At 36.7% G+C, this 22,365-nt stretch overlaps 3 protein-coding genes across 6 annotated transcripts; 1 reads left to right on the top strand and 2 right to left on the bottom strand.

The window, feature by feature from the left end:
* Positions 1–4,701: 4,701 nt before the first annotated feature.
* Positions 4,702–8,983, bottom strand: LOC112166730 (nicotinamide/nicotinic acid mononucleotide adenylyltransferase). 3 transcript variants are annotated; one of them, XM_024303623.2, is made up of 10 exons: positions 8,827–8,983; positions 8,375–8,438; positions 7,957–8,030; positions 6,909–6,994; positions 6,602–6,685; positions 6,366–6,450; positions 5,851–5,930; positions 5,469–5,570; positions 5,018–5,076; positions 4,702–4,947 (listed from the first exon to the last, which is right to left on the bottom strand). In XM_024303623.2, the coding sequence occupies exons 2-10, from the start codon at positions 8,431–8,433 to the stop codon at positions 4,845–4,847; spliced, it is 732 nt and encodes a 243-aa protein (XP_024159391.1). In that variant the 5' UTR covers positions 8,434–8,438; positions 8,827–8,983; the 3' UTR covers positions 4,702–4,844. The 3 variants fall into 3 exon arrangements, with proteins under 3 accessions (XP_024159391.1, XP_024159393.1, XP_024159394.1); XM_024303625.2 differs by lacking the exon at positions 5,851–5,930 and having other exon boundaries at positions 6,361–6,450; XM_024303626.2 differs by lacking the exon at positions 5,469–5,570.
* A 147-nt stretch (positions 8,984–9,130) lies between these two features.
* On the top strand, positions 9,131–14,402 carry LOC112166729 (exopolyphosphatase PRUNE1). 2 transcript variants are annotated; one of them, XM_024303620.2, is made up of 13 exons: positions 9,131–9,341; positions 9,863–10,487; positions 10,829–11,013; positions 11,192–11,272; positions 11,354–11,395; positions 11,500–11,544; positions 11,942–12,028; positions 12,175–12,301; positions 12,403–12,483; positions 12,761–12,886; positions 13,523–13,587; positions 13,801–13,906; positions 14,164–14,402. In XM_024303620.2, the coding sequence occupies exons 1-13, from the start codon at positions 9,291–9,293 to the stop codon at positions 14,262–14,264; spliced, it is 1,722 nt and encodes a 573-aa protein (XP_024159388.1). In that variant the 5' UTR covers positions 9,131–9,290; the 3' UTR covers positions 14,265–14,402. The 2 variants fall into 2 exon arrangements, with proteins under 2 accessions (XP_024159388.1, XP_040363007.1); XM_040507073.1 differs by lacking the exons at positions 11,192–11,272; positions 11,354–11,395.
* A 582-nt stretch (positions 14,403–14,984) lies between these two features.
* Positions 14,985–18,539, bottom strand: LOC112201656 (alpha-glucosidase). Its single transcript, XM_024342568.2, is given in 5 exon segments — positions 14,985–15,930; positions 16,070–16,716; positions 16,918–17,148; positions 17,848–18,011; positions 18,013–18,539. Coding segments are annotated over 5 exon segments (2,478 nt in total). The 3' UTR covers positions 14,985–15,021.
* Positions 18,540–22,365: the final 3,826 nt, after the last annotated feature.

The following is a 22,365-nucleotide window of genomic DNA, read 5'->3' as shown; positions in this document are numbered from 1 at the left end:
CAAACTGACTTTTTAGAGCATCTTTAGCAATGCTAGCTATTTTTGAGTCAAATTTTAGCTAAAGTAGCTAAAAAGTCATTTTGGCTAGCCACTTTAAAAATATGTCTGCATCAGTGCTCTCTATTTTAGCTAATTTTGAATTTATATTATTTTTTAAATGAAGATTAAATAGTTTAAATGTATATATAAATAACATAAAATAACTCAAAATGAATGTTTTAAATTATAAAGAGCCTCATCTCACTTTCTATATTTAGGAGCGAGATAGCTAAAAGTTATAATAGAGAGTCACTTAGGAGTCTGGTGCAGCTGTTAAAATACATAAAAAAAAAACTAAACATACTCTCTAAAATAGCGAAGGAGAAAAAATAGAGAGTGTGCTAAAGATGCTCTTAGCTACTTTGACTCAAATTTAACTAAAAATTAGCTAGCAATGCCAAAAATGACTAAAACATAGAGTTTGCTAAAAATATTGCTAACGACTAATAAGTAAGTTAGATAATAGGTCATAATAAATCCAATGATTATTTTTACCACGCTACATAAGATTAAGATTAGAATTCAGTAGAATATAAGTACCTTTGTTTTTTGTTGAAAAAATATAACATTTATCACATAGTGGTGAGGGTGGGCCTGGCCCAAGAGGTGGACTTTCTTGGACAGTTGGGCTGATATCTGGTCCATGACCAATCGTTTGCGAATCATGACTTCTGCGAGAGTTGGTAATTATCTGGCATAAGATTGACATTTTTCAAGCGGCTTATAGATAAGGATTCTATTTGTTTGTTAGGAAGTGGCTCTCTGTTGGTACTACAATTGTGCGCTTGACTAATGGGGAGGCTAGTCAATGATTTTGCCTTAGAAAACACGAAGTTGTTCTTTGTTTATGGGTTCGCTTTACAAGCAGACTCAAATTGACTTGTAATGAGTTTACATTACTTAGATAGGAGTTTGGTTGTTTCCCTGCCATTTTTCTGTCTTTAAGTGTATTTTAGGCTCTGACTTATTGGTTTGTCATAGGTTTCTCAAAAAAAAAAAAAAAAAAAAAGGAGAAGTAAAAGGCTTTCAAATTTCATTACAGAAGTTGAGGTTTTGTTTATTATGGATAAAAACTATTTTTGGCTGGTTGTGGAAAATAAACAATTACCCTTTTACCATTCATGAGCTCTTTAGCTCCAATGGTATTTTGCCTAGATTTGGTTACTTCGGTTTCTTTTTAGAAGCTTAGTAATTTAGTGCAAGCTTGATTCTATATAAAATGAGTGAGACGAAAATTTTCCATTGGATGGGGTAGGTCCAATGCCATGCCTAGGAGTGGCCGGCAACATCGAAATGTATTAATGAATAATGAACGATAATTTTGTCTTAGCCCTAGCACATATTAGAAGAAACTTACTGGAAATATTTACATATTAGTGTTTGGTTTGGTTTAGTGGGTAGAAAATAAAAATCTCAGTTCGACTTTCTGTGTTCTATTTGTTTAAGAAAAAGGTACTCCTAATCTATTTTACACTATTTCTAATTGCGATATTGAACTTCATTAATCTTCTTCATGTAACAAATTGATGACTAGAATATCACAATTAATGAAAAATGCCCCTAGTGTAGACTTACTTCTCATTCATTCTTACTCCAACAATCTCAAATCTTGTGCAACTTTCAATATCAATGAAAAAGGTGTATATGTATAATTGAGTTTCTCTTTCCTATGCAAAGGCATAGATAATCTCATTCATTTTTACTCCAATAATCTCAAGTCTTATGCAACTTTCCATTTTAATGAAAAAGGTGTATATGTATAATTGAGTTTCTCTATCCTATGCAAAGGCATAGTTATTAAGTCTACACTATCTACTAAAATAGTGATTTATGATTGCATCCTACCAAATTAACCTCTATGCTATGTATTTGGCATAAGATTCTAGTTAGGGTCTCCAGTCCCCAGTCCCCACTCTCTCTTTTTTGAGTTTTTTCTCTCAGCTATGAAGTTCACAAGTAAAAATGTAAAGTTACACTGACATTTGGAAGCTTTCTTTAACAAAGCTAAGGTAGCCAGTAGCTCCTAGCTATTAAATACACAGCAGCAGCAGCTCTGAATTCAAATGAATAATAGTTTTTTTTTTTTTTTTGGGGGGGGGGGGGGGGGGGGCCGCCAAAGTAATATGAATTATGTTTTTGGGGGCCGCCCAGTAATGAGTAATTTTGCATGCTTTTCTTTGTCGGGTGCGCCTTGAAGAACTTCAGGATTCTTCTTTCTTCCTCTCTTCAGTAGCTTTCTCGATCAACCTGCCATGCCTGCCAGCAATGGTTCCCTTTCCTTCTAACCTCATAGAGAACAATATCGGGCTCCTATATATAACATTAGCTTTCTCGATTAGAAGAGAAACTATCGTGCTGAGTAATTTTTCTCTTTTTTCCCTCATGGATTTCGTGTGTAACGAGGAGGACAACAATATTGTCTTCGTGAAAAGAATAATGAAGAATTATCTTGAGGCATTGATCGGATAATTATATATGTTACAAATTTACTTGAGTTAAAAAATAATGAAGAACAATCTTTAAGGCATTTCATTGGACAATTTTTGTTTCTTAAAAATGTTGATAATATTGAGAAAAATGCTTCTCGCTATTTATAAAGTAGATATGACACTGAACAAGAGAGTCGTTTGTGAATTCTTGAGGGTTGCGGATCCATGCGAGAATTTGTGATAACAATTGCCTCTATTTACCCAACTTTCTATTTAGTTACTCAACAAATTTTTCGTTCTTGGAATGTTTTCTGGGTTTTTCTAAATGTACCTAGCAAATTTCTATTTAGACCCAGTAAATTTTTTACCCTCAGTAAAAAAATAGAATTTGTAGTTACACCCAGCAACTTTTCCAACAATACCCTTATTTTTAACTCATACCCAGCAAACCTCACACCCAGCGAATTTCACACCCAACAAAACCCTTATTATCTCGGCATCAATAAGGGTCGCGCCAAGTTCGATCTCCAACTGAGAAGAACTCGTGCAGAGCATCATTATAGAGAACGGACTCGGCGCCGAGTACAGGAAAAAGGAGCGCAGTCACAAATTTGACAAGTAGTAACATTTGGTAGTTGTCTGCCGAAAATTATACCAATATTCGGTAGTTATCACCCGAACAAAACAGTCAAATTCGGTAGTTGTGCTCCGAAATTTTGACAAATTTTCTGTGGTTTTCTGCCCAACTTTCTTATATTTTCGGTTGTTAACTGCCGAAAATTCTAACTTCTTTCGGTGCTTGTTGGCCGAATGAAGTGCGATAAACTGCACTAAAAATTATATCGTTTTTTCCGGTTCTATGATAAACAAAATACACAAACCTTATTTGACTCCTCCGAAATCATAATTGCAGTCACAACTTTGTCAATATCATGCGTATTAAACCCTTGAAGCAATTATAAAGGAAAGTGAAATTTGGGTTTAAGGTTTTGCTCGAAAAAATAACGTAACAACGTAAATACAGTGAACTGCTGGGTACAAATAGAAAAAAAAAGTTTTGAACTTTAGGGTTTCTTTTGTTATTATTTTTATTTACCATGACTTATTATTATCATTTCGTACGAGGATATAAGTATCTTTTCATGCAAAACTAATTTACTGGATTTACATAGAAATTTACTGGATACATTTAGAAAGATTTTTAACCACCAAAACGAAAAAAAGAAAAAGAAAATATCATTTGAAAGTTTCTTATCCATTAATTCCTGCCTGGCCATGTGCATAATGATAGGCATGGCTCCTCTTCCTCTACTTTGGAGCATGCATGCACTATTTTTTCAACTTTTTAAGGTCAAAGATCAACCCTGGATAGCTAACATAATGATGACTCTGGTTCCTCAAACCTGTATGAATACCCACATATTCATTTTCTACACAGTTCAACTAGGACAAATGGACAAAATCCTACACCATGTAGGACCAAGAGCTCCATTTGCGCCGATGAAGGAAAATTGGAAGTGGAATTCCTTTTCTTTTTTCTCATGATCTGATTGTCATCATCTTTTCTTCAATTTTAAGGTGATGCTTTTTGTCATTCTTTGACTCAACTTAAGCTGATACATCAGTTCCTAACAACCATCAATTAGTGGTTGGTATGTTTCGAAACAAAAAAAGAATAAAAAGTAAACAAACCTTTCTTAATCCCAGTCCACTCATGAAAAAAGTGGTTTTGGATGTATAGTTTTTGTTCAAACGAAAGTGTGTGATAGTTTCTATGCAGCAGAAAAACTTGGAAGAATTATAAGATTACATGATATTAGGGAAAGCAGACCTAGGTGATAATATTGAATGATGGTGTTCCTGAATTTTGACTTGATCCCAATTATTAGTAAAAACAAAGTTGTTATCCTTTCTTATCTTTTGACTCCATAGATCATGAATCCGATGGTGAGATTTTGAGAATGATTTAGTTTTGTGATTTGATCAGTTGTCAATCATGTCTATGTCTTCCACTTATTGTCCAAGACCAATGTCTTGCTAACCACTTTTCCAAAAAAAAAAAAAAAAAAAAGAAAAAGAAAAAAGAGTCTTGCTAACCAAGAGTGGTTTTAGTAAAGGGATTGGTGGGGGAATAAAGCTTATCAACCTAATTAGACTAAAGTTTGAAACAGTGGCCATCACTGGAACAAGATTTGAAGGGAAACAACCTGGGATAAATGTGAATAAAATGAAAGATAAAAAACGGTGGTAGAAAAATCAGAATGCTTTTAACAGTGGACAATCCATTGTCAAAAATATGTACCATTAATCGATTGATTATTAATTTTTACACAATGATCTCATAAACATCTGCACTTTGATGAAAAATCATGATCGTCATTTGTCATTTGAGTTCAAGTACAGATGCTGCTCTTTAATATAATCAATTACTTCATCTGCAGTCAGATATTTTATTGACAATCCTCTTGAGATGCAATCCCTGAATTACACTGTAAATCGTCAGTTCATAATTTCTCTTAATAGTTTTGTTAACGAACATATCGCCTTACCTTACTCTTGTTGAACTTATTTGGTTTGGTACAAGCTCATCCACAGTTCTTATGTTACCCTGTAATAAAGATGACATTTAGTACAGTTAACAAGCATTAATGGACCACAAAGCAATTGACTGTAAAGATGGTTTAAATCAAAACTACTCAGGCAACAAAAGGTTTTACTTTGTCAGGCATTAAAAGATTTCACAAAAAATGAAAGAAAAAGGTCATAAATCCCGAAAACTTCAAAACCATGATGAAACCTAATCTTATCATTCAGACTATATATTTGCATGACCCAAGAAGACCCAGGTGCAAACTTCATCTGGTTCATTACATTGTTTTAGTTAATAGTTAACTAAAATGTGCAGCTAAGCAAATCTCAGAGTTTTAAACCACCGAGAGAGAGTTTGATTAATTTTTAGAATATACAAGCAGAAAACTGGAAAATCAAAGATGGAGTTACCCTATTCTCCCTCAAAATATCATCATTTGACATTATCTTGTCAACATCTTGTCCCTCCCTGCATATGCAAACCACACCATAATCTCTACATATGCCCCTGACCTGATAAACAAGGACAAGGAGTTATGGCAGATAACGTTCTGCTTTGACCAGAAATGGATGAAGTCAAATGGTTAACATTATCCCGCTATAACTTTAACTTCCACTCAAATACTAAACTCATGTGTAATTGTTGGAAGTAATGATCAAATCACCTATATATACCACCTTTTGATGTAAAAATCACTTTTCAATTAATAAAAAAAATTCTCTACAAGAGGTAACGGAGTAAGTACAGGAAGATGAGAATAAACTAAACAATACCACTATATTACAGACATACCTGGTCTGGAATCCAAACTCCAGGAATGCTAAAAGAGTGGAGTAGATCAGAACCACAAACAAGCATGCACTTCAGAGATTCTATCAAAAGTAGGACAACAAAAAATTGTCATACTTCTAATGAAGAAGTAGATATGTATACCGGGTTCAAAGTTGTCATGCATTAAATTGATTAAGCAAAGTCCTTAAAGAAATATGTGATAAATTAAGTGCTAGAGCCTAGAGCTTATACGGAATTTGAGCTTTATAAGGTACTATATGTTAATAGTGAGCGAGCAAGTGTCCAGGAAACAACTCAATCTTAAAAACAGGGTTTCAAGTAGCATAGCTTCCCGACAAATTTCCTATTACATTATAGCCATACAGCTTTTGTTTTTGGGCAAGAATATGCACATGTGCTTGGAACTCCTGTTTATATGCATACATATAAAAGAACAATCTATGTGATGACAAATTCTAATTATTCAATTCAATCGCTTAGAAGCAAATAACGGATCATAGTTTTGCAAACCTTACCACTGGGTATCAGCCCAGACTCGGACAAGAAACCCTTGACTCTAGACAGTACTGTTAAACTTCGTTGGAAGGTACTTTGTCTTGCCTGTAAAAATGGTTTAAAAACTAATATACATAAGTACAAAGCCAGAATAGCAAGATATAGAAAGTACGGCAGAACAAAAGCATGACCCAAAATTTCAGGTCCAGGAGGACATGTACAGTGCACCATGAGAGAGAGAGAGAGAGAGAATTACCTCCCACGGATCAACCATTACAAACTCTGAACTTTTGCAGGCTAGATGACACAACTGTATACGATGTTCAGCAGATATAAGTCCCTGCATAGCAGACCAAGTGAGTACTTTGTCAGACCATGTTAATGAATGTCATACTATCTGAGTACCTGATCTTATGACTTAGTCACTTAGCTACAAAACTTTATAAGGCAGAAATAGGTAACCAAACATCGGCAAGCATTAACAAACTCATCCAAGTAACCCATTGTGCTTACGCAAGCTCTTTCTACTCAAGCCTACAGAGAAACTATTAAAGGTTACATACCCTCTTGTTGTATGCTCCATTAACAGGTGAAATATAACCTCCAATCACACAAAAGCCTTCAGAATTCATTGCGTCTCTCGCCAGTTCTGTGCACAAAAAAAAAGAAAAAAAGATCAAATTACAGCAGACATGTAATTTCAGTGGAAGTTGAGAGATCCAAAAGTTGTAGAAAGACTACTAACTTAAGACACTCATCAACTTAGCAAAAGTTGCAAACACTAAATGATAGGAATGAGCCATTGATAAGATGGTTTACAAACAGTAGGCATTTCATTCTCTTCACCGTAGCCGGGCCTTCTTTACATTTTAAAAAACTATATATCTGACATAAAACAAACATGTTTACTGTATACCTGCAATTCCGTCCTTAAAGTTAAAAATGAGATCCATTTCTTGTTCTATGAAATATCAAGGAAATACATATTGTTGAGATTATACATCCCACATGGGAAAAATGGGACCTTGCCTATGAGTTTATAAGGGTTTGGGCCACTCCATCCATTGCCAATTGGTTTTGGATGTGAACCCCAGATTACTTTATCATATATGCTTCCCTAAAACCTTAACCTATCCAAGAGAAAGATGACATTACTAGTTATCTCATCGGTGAGAACTCTAAAAATTAGCAGAAGCTAAATAATTTATATTATCTAAGCCCACAAAGTTTCAGTTTTAAATGATTTTGGTCTATTAACAATGACTGATTTCATGATTGAGTTGCCGCATCATGTCACTATGATGATGATATAGTAAGACAATTTTAGCACTTTAGAATAAAGTTTCTCAAGTATAACCTAACAGGCAATCATCATTTCATCATCATAATCCCTCACACCAGAAACCTATGAGTCTATTACCCAATTCAAAATAGAGCACAACCTGCTATACATAATTCTAAAATAGGGCAATCAAATGTGAAAAAAAAAAAAAAAAAAAAAATGGAATAATGCAGGTGTAACTTAACCAACATTTGTAAATGCATGTAAGTAGAAGGATTGAAACTTCCAGTTAATGCAAAAATAATAATAATAGTGCTGGAGAAACTTACCCAACATTCGTAAATGCATGTAAGTAGGAGGATTGAAACTTCCGGTTGCTACTAGAACTACATATTTCTTGTCCCTAATAGAGTAGAGAGGGAGTCAACAAATTTTCCAGCAAATTACACCTTATAAGATAAATTTTATGAACCAAAACATCTATCATTGGAAATTCACAAACAAACGCACTTCTGCTGCAAAGTAAAAATCTACTGAGCTTCAAGATAGATGGGAATAGGAGTAGCTAAGTTAGTGACCAAAACAGAGAAAAACAAATTAAGAAAAACATTCTGTTGTTTATGCAATTCCTCCTTGTACTAAAATTCCGTCTAAATCCATTCTGCAAAAGTCGACATATCCAATCGTTCCAATAGCACCAGACAAAACCACATAGCAGTGATATAATACCAGATAAGGTATACTTACTTGTCGTCGTGATTAACCAGATGCATAGCCAATTTACTAAGAGGCAGAGGGATATCCATGGCACCTGGAACAATTAATGAAAAGAACAAATTAAACAACTGTAATGCCTTGTTTTCACAGAAAGAGTTAACCCCAGTGTGATTGTCGCCCCCCTTAACTCTCAAGTTATCACACTCCTAAAACCCTACTGGGTGTGTTATGTCTCTAACAGCCTCTCTATTTGCTCAACCTGTTAATTCTCAAGCTACCAAATTTTTACAGTATGAAAACCCACACAATGAAAAACAAGAATTTCTCTCCAATTCCAACACTTCCCTACCAACCAAACACAGCATTATCAAGCACTCACAAGAATACAACCAAATCATAGTCAAACATACCCAATTGAAAATAAACGCAAATAAGCCAATCCCAGATTAGAAAATTGGAGAAACCAATTGAAATATCAATACCCTTTTGAGATTGAAGACCTAAAGGTCTCTCCTTTTAGCCACGTGGACCTGATTGAGCTTCTGATCCTCCCGGCGATGCGACCCAAGCTTCCAAGCTCGGTTGACGCGGCTGCAAGACTGGTGAAACTGTAAGAAGCCTTTGAAATAAGAAATGAAAAACTGACACGGTTTTGAAAAGCCGAGTGTTTTTATATTAATCTACTACCTATTGGAAGAAGAGTAAAAGTTAAAAGGGTGAGGCAAGGTGAAAAAAGTTTGACACTTTGATAGGTACTCGTTCCAATAATGAACTTTTTTTCCTTGGCTCTTTTGCTCTGGCTTTGCTAAGACCATGGCGGGTATCACAAAGCTCACTCTGGCCTTTTGTGCTCTTGTTTTACTCATGGACTCTGCCGCCTTCCAATGCCTTCAAAGCCTGTTCCTTTGCATTAGCATTGGGCTCTCTTCTCTTCATCTTCATCATCATGAGGTCTCCAACAAGCCCGAGACCAAAAGCAGTCGCTCAGCCTCAGAAGGTTTCACTCTTTTAACTCACTTTGCTGCTCACCCTTTTCATTTCATTGTTGAATTGTATTGATACTGTGCCAAGGTTCAATCTTTTAAGTCGTTTTCTGCTTACCCTTTCCATTTAATAATTGAATTGTATTGAAGCTGTGCCTCAATCTTGAACTCCATTGCAATTTGCTGCTTACCATTTTCATTTGATTGTTGAATTGTAATAAATCTGTGCCGGGGTTCAGACTTTGACTCACTTGCTGCTTACCCTTTTCATTTCGTTGTTGAATTGTATTGAAAGTTGTGCCAAGGTTCAATCTTTAACTCATTTTCTGCTTACCCTTTTATATCTCATTGTTGAATTGTATTGAAATTGTGCCAAGGTTGAATCATTAACTCACTTGCGGCTTACTCTTTTCATTTGATCCTTGAATTGTATTGGAAAAGTGTGCCAAGGTTCAATCTTTGACAAATTTTCTGCTTACCCTTTTCTTTGAATCAGTTGAATTGTATTGAAACTGTGCCTCAATTGCATTTTCAGGAAACTTACAGTCGTGCAAGAAAGAACCCATTTTTTAATGGACTGATCGATGGGCCTCCTCCGGCGTTTGATTTTAATGTGGGTCACAGCAGGAACATTGCTCGGTCTATGTCAGATATTGGTCATAAACAGCCACAAGATACCTTATTAGATGTGTTTGAACGGTTCAGTCCAAATGAAAAACCCTTTGATCGAATTACTCCAAAGGAAAAATCCTCTTCATTCAGTATAAAGAAGAACCCTTTTGAGTTTAGTCCAGAAAAGAACTTTGAGTGGTCAGAGAATGGTAAATCTGAGTCCTTTGAATTCACAAATGTTCAGACTGTGTTTTGCTCTAACTTGGCTACTGAAGAAAATGATCAGCAGCGTGAGAGTGTATCTAGTAATACAAGTCCCACTGTTGAAAAAACATTTCGTGTGAATAGAAGGAAGGAAAACCTGTCTGCAGTTCCACTTCCTCAGTCTGCAGCTTCATTTTACAATGGCAACTCGCCGCAGTTCGAAATTTCTGAGTCATGTCCAAGCATTAAGAGGCTTAATCGGTATCTGAAAGCCACAAAGGATGAAGTTAATGCTGGTGTTCCGGGAAGATTTTTACATGCTGTAATAGCTCAAGATGTTCCTGGTAATGCCTATCTTTAGTTGTCATCTGCAAGATCTGTATCATTGCCTTTAAAACTTTTCCTAAACAAAAGAGGAGACTACAATACACTCATATAAACTTTTAAGACTCATGGCACAAGAGAATTTATGTGCTGTTCCCTGGATAGGCGAAAAAATCCTTATCATCTGCAAGTAAATTCTTTCATTTCTACTGATACTTTTAACCGTATTGTAATTCTAAGGATCTCCATTGTCCAAAGTTTATGCTCATCTAGTCAGGCATGCATAGTGCATTTGGTCTATGTGGCATCAAATCTGTGACTGATATCAGAGTTCCTGTAATCATCATGTGATAATTTACAGATGTCGGATCCCTTGCCTCAACCATCATGTATGCTTTCTACGTGAATGAAACACATAAAAGTGACCATTTATGCACGGTGCCTGTGATCAACATGAAGAGGTCAGACATAAGTTCTCAAAGCGAACTCAAATGGTTGCTTGCTTCTTGTCAAATTGATCACATGTCCTTAATTTTTGTAGATGAGGTATGTTCTACTCACTACGGAAATGCTTGTCAAGTTGCTTTTTTCTTGTCAAGTTCTATTATGGTGTTTTATGGTCTTCCACTTGGATAGATCAATGCTGAAGAGCAAACAAGTCTGGTCATTTGTAACTTGCCTGTTCAATTTATATGTTTTCCCTTGATTATGTAATGCCGAGCAGATTGATCTGTCATATTATGATCTATTTGGGAGTCTTAAACTAGTTCTACTAAATGGCTACAAGCTCCCAACCAAGCAAGAGGTAATATTATCTCTTGAAATCTGGATACACTTGCATTCCTAACCACAGGAAATGATTGATATTTGTGTCTTCCTAAAACAGGCATTGAAAGATGCAGTAGTTGAAATTTTCAATTGCGGAAAGGTGCTTTGTTGAATTCTGTTTACTTTACTAAGTTTATCTTACATCCTCCAGGAACCTTCAATAATTAAAAACAGCCTATTTAAAGATTTCTTTTCATTTTACAGGGTGACTCTGTATACCCCTGGGTTGACACTGTTACTGTAGGACAGGTATGATTTTAGAAATTTTAGTACACCATCAGTTGTTTGCTTATATCTTATTCTATCCTACTTTTACCATGAAGGATTGAAAAATATTTGTGCACTACAGTCGGAATGCTGTGATCCAATGATTTTTGCAATTAGTTGCTTCTATTTGGAAATTATTGTACCGATTTGCACAAGCCAAATATAGTGAATTGTACAGTATATTCTGTTCTCTTCATGTTTAAATACTTGGCTCTTTTTGGGGTACTAATATGTCACTGTATATACTTTTAATTATTCACGTGGTTGAATGCATTTTACATATTTATATACAAATCAAATGCGTATGCATGCATAGGCATGCCTATGTATCCCTATTTTTCTTACCATTGTATGCTGATTGTCTTGTTATACCAAACAGGACAGCTCATGCTGTACTCCTATCGCTGAGAAATTTGCGCTGCGCTCACCTGAGATTTTGGCTGGACATGGATTCAGTAGATTTTTGGTAGCTCCCTTTTTACCCCTTCTCTTTCCATACAATATGTAGTTATTTCAAGATATGAAATGCTATCGGTTAATTGTTTAGAGATTACTTGCACCTCCATTACCTTAAATTAAAAATATTTCTCTGGAATTGCTGATTGCCTGCAGTTAGCTGCCATCCTCTTAGATTCTGCAAACTTGAGCAGTTCTAATTGTTCCATCAAAGATAAATACATGGCTGCAATGCTAATCCATGGTGCTGGTCGCTTTGGATGTGATGGTCTTTACCAGTTATGTATGTACTTTGTTCTCCACTCCTCCACTTGCACATACTTTCTGTTTAACTTTTTTAATAAATTTTTTTTTTCACTAATTTTATTGTTTTCTTGATTTCAGTGAGATACAAGATGTATGATGTAACTGGTCTCAAAGTAGCTGATATATTGCGCAAGGATTTCAAAAAGTGGACACAAGTAGGTATGAACTTGAACTAACCTTGAGTTTTTACTTAATGGTGCAACAAATTTCTTGTCATGCCTGCAATAACGCTTTGTTATTAACTGCAAAATTGGGTGTTCAACAAATTGGTATGAACAATCATATGTGGTGACTAACTCGCACAATAAAAAATCATTCAAACAAATGACATCAATCTAGTAAATTAGTTATTCTATATTCCATGCCTTGTCATAGGATTTGTTCCTCTTCTATCATAAACACACCCATTCCAATAACATGGAAATTGTTGAAACAGGTAATCAGGACAATACCGGTTCTAGATTGACAGTATCATATGTTGGGATGAGTTCTATTGGGACGTCAATTTCAGAACTTCTTGATCATGAGGAATCCCCAGTCCATGAAATCAAATATTTTCAACGTAAGTGTACTTTATCTCATTGTTATCACCGTGATTAGGTATTTTATCCTCTTGGATGAAAGATGAACTATCTGAAGAACATTGGTATTTGTATTGCCCAACTTTAAGTGAGTTTCCTACTTGTAAGTAGTCTCATGTTTTTCATGCATCATGTTGACTTTTATAAGATAGTTTTTCCATTTTTTGAGAAATAAACCCATTCCTTATCAGTGTTTGAGAGATTGTCGATTAAGCATAAAGTTATTTTGTTTCCCAAGAAACAAAAAGCATTTACTATCAATTACAAGTCAGTTTGTGGACTAATATTTGGTGAACCGTATGTGTACTAATTCGGAGATTCTATGTCTTGTGCTTTAGTCCAAGCACATTTCAGTTGTTTTCTTCTTTTTATTTGACTTATAATAGAAGTGTCAGGATACATGCTGAAATATATTATATTTCTGTAGCTTTTAAATTTCATTGCCTGACACATAGAATTTGTGGATTTCCCCTACCAGTGCAGTAGGATTACTGTTGTCATGACCTCGTCAAATTATTTATGGATCATTATCACCTGTCTAAACTCCAAGCTACAGAATTAAATGTCGTTCTGTTCCTGTTTTTTTTAATTTTTAATATTTTTCCTTCTGATTTCAGAGGTGGAGAAACTTCGTCTTCTCATGATTGTTTCTGGGTATTATGATTTGAAAAAGAACTTCAAGGTTAGAGACGTGCTTCTTTTTTATATTCATGCTTGTGCTAAGGAATTATGATCACGCAGCTTTATGTTACCCAGGAAAAAAGCTAGATGAGCATAATTAACAAGTAATCAATTGGCTCCCACTAACCATGTATATTCCAAATAGCACATCTATAATTTTTTTCTTGTTAGTAGATGTGGACTCACATCACTCTATAACTTTGGTCTATTATAGAGAGAGATCCTAGTGTCTGCTCAATCAGTGGAGCTCATGAGGAATCTGCTGTCTTTCTTCAATTCAAGTGCTTCCCAACTACCTCTGAAAGCTATCCCCAAGCCAGGTTAGAATTGCTTCAATTCTCTGCAGAACATGGACTTCAGTTTCTGATGGTTAGCAAAATTGCAATTATAGCCCCACTTGCAAGTGTCATGGAAGAGTAAATCGGGAACACATGCCTTAGAATGATGATTGTCTGAAATGCATACCTTACAAGTTTCTGTTTGTTGTTGATTGCACCTGTTTTAGTTTCCAAGTTTCTATGGTTAATTGCATTACCATTTCAGGATTGAACTAAACTTCTTTATGGTGCCCATGCAGGTCTCGGAGAGCAGATGCAAGCATTTGAGATTGACAAGATCATATCAAGAAAGACCATCGAGCGGCTCTTGGAAGAATTTGGTGGGAATTCAAAAGGCTAATCTGAATTCATCACCTAGACAATTATGCAGAGACAGTTTTTCGTGAGTATGTGATAAATGAAAAGTGGCGATACAAATTGTGAAGAAACATTTGTGTAAGATATATAATATAATCTGGCCTGCTCACATTGAAAGGTATCTTCGAGGTGAATGATGAATCTGCTTTAGGACAAAAAAAATTTGGATATTCAGATCGAATTGTAAACCAATCTCAGTTTGTCAAAATTGCATATGAAGTGAGGTTAGATGAGCGTCTAGTGACTACGTCGATCTGGAATTCAATTCCCGTTAGGATTGTGCTTGTTTCGTAAGTAACATCAAGGCATTCTCTAGAGGAAGGTTTTATTGAATTTTTTAACAAACAACTGTCTGGTAAAGATGGATATTTAATTTTCACTAAGAAAAGAAAAAAAATATATATATTGCTGACGCTATTTTGTTGTCAAAAGTTGATATCTATTTTTTTTTTTTTTTAACTTTTCTTTTATCGCCTACAAAATTTCATCGGCAAATATAGATATTCTATTTTTTTAAAAAAAAATTATCGCTGAATTTTGTTTGCATTAGTTTCTCTTTTAAAAGAAATACTTCTGCCTCGAAATATTTTGTCAGAAAATTTGGATACATGGTCAAAGTAGCAACTTTTCTCTTGCCATTGCTTCCAAAACTTATTATATCAAGTAAAAAGTCCAATATTACAAGTCTCTTATATTTGTTTTGGAAGCCATAAATTTAAGTGGTGTGTAACAATGTTCTCTTAAAGAGTGTTTTCACCGGTGTCACGCTTCAGGCTCAGCTCCAACTCAAACTCTTTTCCTATAGGAATGGATACACTGGATATTTTTACCATGACAAAACGCTTATCACCGTGAAAGTAGGCATTGACATCCCACATTCCTTTCAAATTTGTTCCCTTAATAAAGTTGACTGCAAACCCATCTAATCCATCAACTTTTTCCAACCCAATGAAGGTAACTTTATCAATGATCCATTTTTGGCTCAAAGCAAATCCTCCATTTTCAACTTTTGAGCTCAAAAGTACACTTCCATTTGCTGCTCCACAATAGAATTTCACTAAACTCCACTTCCCTCCCTCTCCTCCCATTTCGACTTCCTCTCCATCATCCAAGAACACTTCTCCAGTGCTGTCTCCGCTACTACTAATGACCACCAAAAGTTCGAATGCAGTCTTTCGAGCTGCTTGTGTTGTCAAGGCCTCTCCTTGCAAGGCCAAAATGTTTCCTTCGCGGACATGTACATTGATATGATCAGGCGGTGCGTCCAACATAACATACTCTCCGGAGTCTACACTCACTGATCTGGAGTAGTTGAAGAGATCAAACCAGTTTCCAGCAGGAAAATATGCATAAACTGAATTTGCTCCTTGCTGCAACACAGGTGACACCATCACACCTTTACCAATCAAGAACTGTGAATTGATGTTGTATGTATTGGTATCTTCAGGAAACGAGAAGAAAAGGGGCCTTGCAATGGGGGTCCCTTTTTTGTGTGCCTGATACATTGATGTGTAGAACAAGGGGAGCAACCGGTAACGGAGGCCTAGCACCTTCCTTGCTGATGCAGCAACTGAATCCCAAACATAGAGCTCTTGGCGGATTGTAAATATATCTGAATGATCTCTTGCAAACGGGTAAAAGGCCCCTAGCTACATATAGACAGAGAAATAAGTTAGTAACAATGGATATGCAAAACTGAAGTGCCGACATTTCAAGTTTTAGTTAAATTAAAACAACGTGGTAAAACTATTCTGAAAGTGTTCAAACTAAAGGCTCATGCTCAGTTACCTGGATCCATCGCCTGCAGAGTTCTTCCGTAGTATTCAAAGTGAATCCACATATATCAGCTCCAACCATCGGAACTCCGAAGAGTCCAAAATTCAAAATGCCTGGAATTGTGTATGCCAAGTCACTCCATCTTGCTGCATTGTCTCCAGTCCAGTGTGCTGTGTACTTACCAGAGCTTACAAAGGTTGATCTAGTGAGTATAAATGGTCTCTTACCAGTGACATTGATTAACCCCTGGTGTGTTGCTTTAGATTCCAAGAACCCATATAGGTTATGAACATTATACTCTGTTATATTACCAAAGTGTAGAGCTGATGCCGGAACAGTCTTATTAATGGTCGGACGCTGGACTCCGGAATCATTGATTTTGTAAGGTGGATCATCTAGTGTAGAATATGGAGTGGGAGCAGATGTTATCAAATTGCATGGCTCATTCATATCAAGCCAAAGACCATCAAAAGCTAGTTGGTCTTGAAATAGTTTGATCTCATTAGCCCAAAATTGTTCACTTTGTGGATGTACAAAATCAGGATAGTTAACATCACCAGGCCATACATGTCCCTGGTAAGGAATACCATCACGTTTTATGTATATATCTGCTTCCTTCCCTCTGATGTAACTTCCATAGCTCTCATTTATACTAATACCTATAAAAGTCAAACAATATGGTAGAGAGAGATTTATCAATATCAATCGGTGCTACCAATCCTCTGTTGCCTTAAACCCTAATCTTAATGGTCTAAATTGAAAGTCTGATATATAACATGTTAAGTTGCATGTGTAACAAGAAAATTCACAAGCGCATGCAAAGGAAAATAAATATGTATTTATTGTCTAATGCGACGTACCAGGGTCCAAGATCGGCACATATTTCTGGCCATTTTGGTGAAGGGTGTTTGTAAAGTTCTGCATCTTACTTAATGGAAAGTTGATGGGATCAAGAGTGAAATCCTTGTAAGCATCCATGTAGTCAATGTCTGTCCAAATACCTTCAAGAGGGATGCTAGCATTTGCATAACCAGCAACCACCTCCTCAAGATCAGCAACATCCTTGTAACTATATCTACATTGGTGGAATCCTGGTAAAATATTGAAGCAAACGGTAAATGATTTACCCCTTGGTATCCTCAATTTCATTTGATTAATGCTCAGAGAGATGACATCATGTGCTTGTCAAATTACGTAAAGAGGACACTCATTATGTATTTACATCTAACGGTGTTCATTCAAGCAATACTAAGCACATCAAAAGATGTTATATGCTTTTTCAAATTGGAACCAATGCAGAAACTTTATCCCATAAAAAGAATTATAATAATAAAAGATTATCTGACACCATATTTTTCATCCAAAACAGTGGATTCGCCAAATTTTCTCACTTCTAAATCATAAATTTTAAGCAATTTTACAATTGAAGGAACTCAAAATGCTCAATTCATTTTTTATATGAATTTTTCAAAGTCAAAAACCCGAGAAAATTATTTTAAAAAATTGGGTCAAGATTTTTGCAACCCATCACTTGAAATAATTTCTAAAAATCATTTTTTATGGTTAAAATGACCAAATTAGTTTTTTCATATCATGAAACTATCACAATTCGTCTACGTGTCGCACATTGAGACATCGCTATTTGACACCATATTATAAAAAAAACTATGGTTGGTTAGCATTACTCTTTTATTGTACACACTATTGATTTGTGTGACTCTTGAAAACTAATATGACCCCAAAATGAAATTTACAAATTACTAAGGCAGAACTTAGAATTCACTACTTACCAAAAGACCAGTAAGGCATCGGGGCAGGTCGGCCAATGAACTCCGTGTACTGCTCCATCACCAATTCCGGCGTCGGACCCGAAAAAAAATACAAGTCTACAACTCCGCCAATCACTTTATATGTAATCCTGTCGCCGTCGTAATTTACATCCATGCCATGATATAGTGGTTCCTGCATTAACTTTACCATCACCGGACGATGACCTCACGTCCATGTAAAATGGGTGGGACCCATAGAGATTGAGGTCGGGGATGGAGCTGAAAATGTCGGCGGTCCAGAGTGTTAGAGTCTGATTGGATTGGAGCTTGAAGGAGGCTTTGGTGTGCTCACCGAGGCCGTACAGTGAAGATCGGGTTTTCGGGAGAGAAGAGGAAAGCTGGATGTACTGGTCCTTGAAGACGAGGATGGAGGAAGGGTTGGAGGGGTTTGGGGTGGCGTCGAATGCAACATCATTGGAGAAGCGGCGGGTGACAGTGAAGCCGAACGGGGTGGTGGTGTGGAGGGTGAAAATGAGATCGTTTTCGGGGATCGAATGGTGGGATGTTTGTGGAGTTTGTCGAGGGAGAAGGTCTTGTGGGATTTCCCATCCTTGGTTACTCGAGTCTGTTATTCGAATTCTTAGTCTTTCTTTGGTTTCATAGCTGTTGATTATAGAACATGTTGGTAAATATTGATTCAAAACATTAACCATGTCACATGTTTAACATATTTAATGGACAAAAGATTATTAATGGTCACTGATATTTGACTTGTTCGACATTTAATTCATTGATTTTTCAAAAATATCACTTAACTCATTATTTTTAAAACTCTAAACCCTAAATGACTCTGTTCTGTCTGATTAACTGCTGCAACTGAGACCCAGAAATTCAGCTCCTGATGAATTGTGTATACCAATCATTGGAGTGAACAGAGCTGTAGGTATCAATCTTTGCAGCAAAAATAATAAAGTAGCATAAGGAAAAATTGTGTGAAACTAACCTTTGTTTACCGGTACAAAGAAACTCAACCTTACCATACTATAGCAGGACCAAAAAGGTTTTGTTGGCCAACGAGGGTTGGCAGGGATGACATGCTATTGATTTGAGTGGAACCCCATCTAAGTTCGAATTTCAACATTCACAAGTCCCTTGTTAGTAGGTTGCAGAGTAACGGGGTCCTGTCAGACCCATGTAATGCTGGTGAATGTGTCAACTTCCTGAGAGTCAGGATTATCACGAGGCAGAACTGTTGGACGACTATCGACTTGCATGGTGAAAAATTTTGGGCCTACTCGCACTTGGTAATTGGAACTGCACCCAGATGTTAGTTGGTTCTTGCTAGCCAGGTGTGGTTCATAATGTTCCTAGACTGGTGGGCTGCCTTCCCTCGTCCACATATCCCTTGCCAAAAAAAAAAGGGTTTTGTTGTGTTCCATTCGGCAACCTAGTACCTATTACCAAAGGTGCAAGAAAATTTAGTAGCTCATTCAATTGTTTGGTGGAAGTCACAGATTAAGGATAATGCATCTATATTTTTCTGAATTTTGCACTTAGTTGGGGGTAGATTTTGAGTGTGGCGGCCTTACTACGTTGCAAGTTCGCCCAACCAATTATTCTTTTTGAGTTGTAGCCTATTGAAATGCATCCATTGTAATTTAGTTGTATCCCATTGCATACAATAATTTGGTGAGGCCACCGATTTGACATACTTTTTGCAAACCTAACGAGTTTGCGTAATAGAGTAGTAACAATAAGAAACATCTCTGCATGCCGGTTGTAGTCTTTTTTTTTTTTTTTTTTTTAATTTCAAGAACAATACATGAGATATTACCCACTAATAATTAAGGTTAAGGGTTAAATACTGTTTACTCCTTGTACTTTTGCCCGAAAAATACTTCAGTTCCTCGCTTTTTAATTTCACACGTTTACTCCTTCATCTTTCAATTTTGGATTAATAGGTCCATCCGTCTAATTTTGACGTTAAATCAAAGGTAAAAATGTCTTTTTCCTCTCTTCTCTCTCTCCATAAACAAATTCCCAATTTTTTTTTTGGGTCTTATCCCACTCAAAGTGCTCCGACCTCCTCTCCCTCCACCGCATCACCCAGGCCGGCGTTGCACCCAACATCGTCACCCACAACCTCATCTTCCAAACCAATCTGGACTACCGGAAACCCGATACTGTTATGGAGCATTACAAGCAACTCATCAACGACACGCCGTTTAATCCTTCTTCGACAACGTACCAGATTTTTTTTTTTTCAAAGGGTTGGTGGACAATTGCAAGGTGGAGAGGGCGATGGAGCTGAAAAGGGAGATGGTTGATGCGAAGGGTTTCAAGCCAGACCCGGTTGTTTTTGGTTTCGCCGAACTGCATCTGTACCTTCATTCTTCACCGGAACGGGAAATCGCTCTCTTCTCTGCTCGATTCTTGCTTGATAGCAGAGCTTCAAGGCCAAGAACATGTATGCCAGTCTTTCCCATTCCAACCCCAACCCCAAGTGAGTCCGATTTGCATGTGTGTTCGATTTGAGTGGTCAAGTTTTGATCTTGGTTAGAAGTTAGGTGTTTTGATCAATTTTTGTTCGTTGATTTTGGAAGTGTAATTTGAAGTTTTTCTGATGGCCTATATGGAAGAGAGTATAGGAAGCAGAGATTGAGAAGAGTGTGGCCTAAGGTTTTGCAAGTCTCCATTGGAGAAGAGGGAGATTTTCATTTCGGATATGGTTTTGGGCGGCGGAGCAGTGCGTTGGTGATAGCGGTGGGGATTGGGGCATGGAGCTGTTTGGCCTTGAATTGGGATTTGATGGTACTAGGTTTTTGCAGGGTTTGGATGGAGCTCATGGATTGTTGATGATTGGGGCATGGAGCTCCATCTCCTCTCGGGTTTTTGTCAATGGGAGAGAGAAGCATTTGACAATAGGTTTTTGTTTATTTGAAGGAGGAGGGGAAGGTTGCTAAGGAGATTGACGGAGGCGTTGTATTAATCGCTGAGGTTTCTGCAGGGGAGAGGGAAGAAGAAATAAACCGGAAAAAGAAAAAAAGATAAAAAAGAAAGAAAAAAAGAAAAAAAAGAAAGAAAAAAAAAGAGAAAAGAATAAAATTTAAATAAAAAAAAATGTGAGGGTATAATGGACATTTTCCTGCAGAGTGACTGCCACATCAGCAAGTTAACAAAGAGTTTGGACGGAGACTAACGGAATGGAAATAGGTCCAAAATTTGAGAGTACAAGGACTAAACGTGTGAAATTAAAAAGCGAGGGACTGAAGTGTTTTTCGGACAAAAATATAAGGAGTAAACAGTATTTAACCCTAAAGTTAATATATTTTTTTAAACATCACAATGGTATCTAAGGTTGAAAACCTGGCCCAATTTAGGTTTATTCCCTCATTTGTTCCATTAATGTGCATGTTTTCCGTCATATTTCTAAGAACAAATGCATCTCTTCAAGGATGATTAAAAAACAAAACAAAACAGGTAAGCAACACTAGCAATTGTTATGGACACCCAAAAGTTCCTATCTACACCTAATCTGTTTTCTTTCTGTTTTCTATTAGCGCTTCAAAGTTGGGTTCGGGGATCCGACTAGCGAAATGGATCATCCGATGGCAAAAAATAGGGGCTGGCCCAAGGAAATGGTGAGCTGATGATTGAAAAGCAGTGACGAAGAAGAAAATTCATGAAGTTTTTTGTGGTGATACTAGCCTCCAGCTGAGTCTTTGACTTCGGCGGTGACGAAGAAGAAAATTCAATCATCAAAGCCAATTAGCTAATTTGACCACCACACCAACATTTCTTCCCAGAATTCTCAACAACCCTCAAACACATACCCTTTTTGCATCTCGCTCCAGCTTTGAAATCAGACCCTTTCATTCGTTGTATTCGCTCTTAACCCTCTCCAGGTCCCTGATCTTCCTCCTTTGCTCAAACTTAGCACCTTTCGAATCAGTCTCAACTCTCATCATTTCTAGCTCCCAGAATTGGTTTTCTCCCGACGACAAGGATCAAGCAATAGAGGCGAGGGACAGGCTCGAACTAGTAGGCGGTGGCGAGGGGCTAGGTGCCGTTGTCATCGGAGCTGACGTGGGTGCAACGGCAAGGTCCTTGGAGAGAGAGAGAGAGAGAGAGAGAGAGAGATGATACGAAAATATTAAATTATCCTTTGAAAAATAAATAATGGCATAAGGGCTAACAATGTTATTGACGACAAGTACCAAAAGTGTGTCAGGTTTATAAGTTCAAATATTAGTTTTAATTTTTTAAGGAATTTTGACCATTTACCCTAATTCTATAGATTTTTTCCCCCTTACACCACCCACTTTTTTTCCCCACTTACCTAGTTATCCATAAAAACTCTAATAAGGTCTTCCTTAATACCCAATATTTTTTTTTGTTTTGTTTATTTTTGAGACTATTTTTCCCTCACCTCTTTATTACATAGAGAGAGAGAGAGAGAATTAAAGAGAGAGAAGCGCGCCATAGGAGACTTCTCTGGTTGGTGGTCACCGGAATCCGGTCACCGGCCGCCACCCATCG

The sequence above is a fragment of the Rosa chinensis genome, chromosome 5 (genome assembly GCF_002994745.2).
Source record: "Rosa chinensis cultivar Old Blush chromosome 5, RchiOBHm-V2, whole genome shotgun sequence".
Taxonomy (NCBI): domain Eukaryota; kingdom Viridiplantae; phylum Streptophyta; class Magnoliopsida; order Rosales; family Rosaceae; genus Rosa; species Rosa chinensis.
Note: the sequence above shows the minus strand (reverse complement) of the source record. Positions and strands in the feature narration are given on the sequence as shown.

What these genes read in the sequence shown, in the direction of transcription:
- LOC112166729 (XM_024303620.2), top strand. Translation starts at nt 9,291, where the DNA reads ATGAGGTCTCCAACAAGCCCGAGACCAAAAGCAGTCGCTCAGCCTCAG. An exon ending in AGCTCCCAACCAAGCAAGAG is followed by an intron (nt 11,273 to 11,353) that starts GTAATATTATCT and finishes TTCCTAAAACAG; the next exon opens with GCATTGAAAGATGCAGTAGT. An exon ending in CAAAAAGTGGACACAAGTAG is followed by an intron (nt 12,484 to 12,760) that starts GTATGAACTTGA and finishes TTGTTGAAACAG; the next exon opens with GTAATCAGGACAATACCGGT.
- LOC112166730 (XM_024303623.2), bottom strand. Translation starts at nt 8,433, where the DNA reads ATGGATATCCCTCTGCCTCTTAGTAAATTGGCTATGCATCTGGTTAAT. An exon ending in TAATGGTTGATCCGTGGGAG is followed by an intron (nt 6,451 to 6,601) that starts GTAATTCTCTCT and finishes CCATTTTTACAG; the next exon opens with GCAAGACAAAGTACCTTCCA. An exon ending in ATAAGTTCAACAAGAGTAAG is followed by an intron (nt 4,948 to 5,017) that starts GTAAGGCGATAT and finishes AGTGTAATTCAG; the next exon opens with GGATTGCATCTCAAGAGGAT.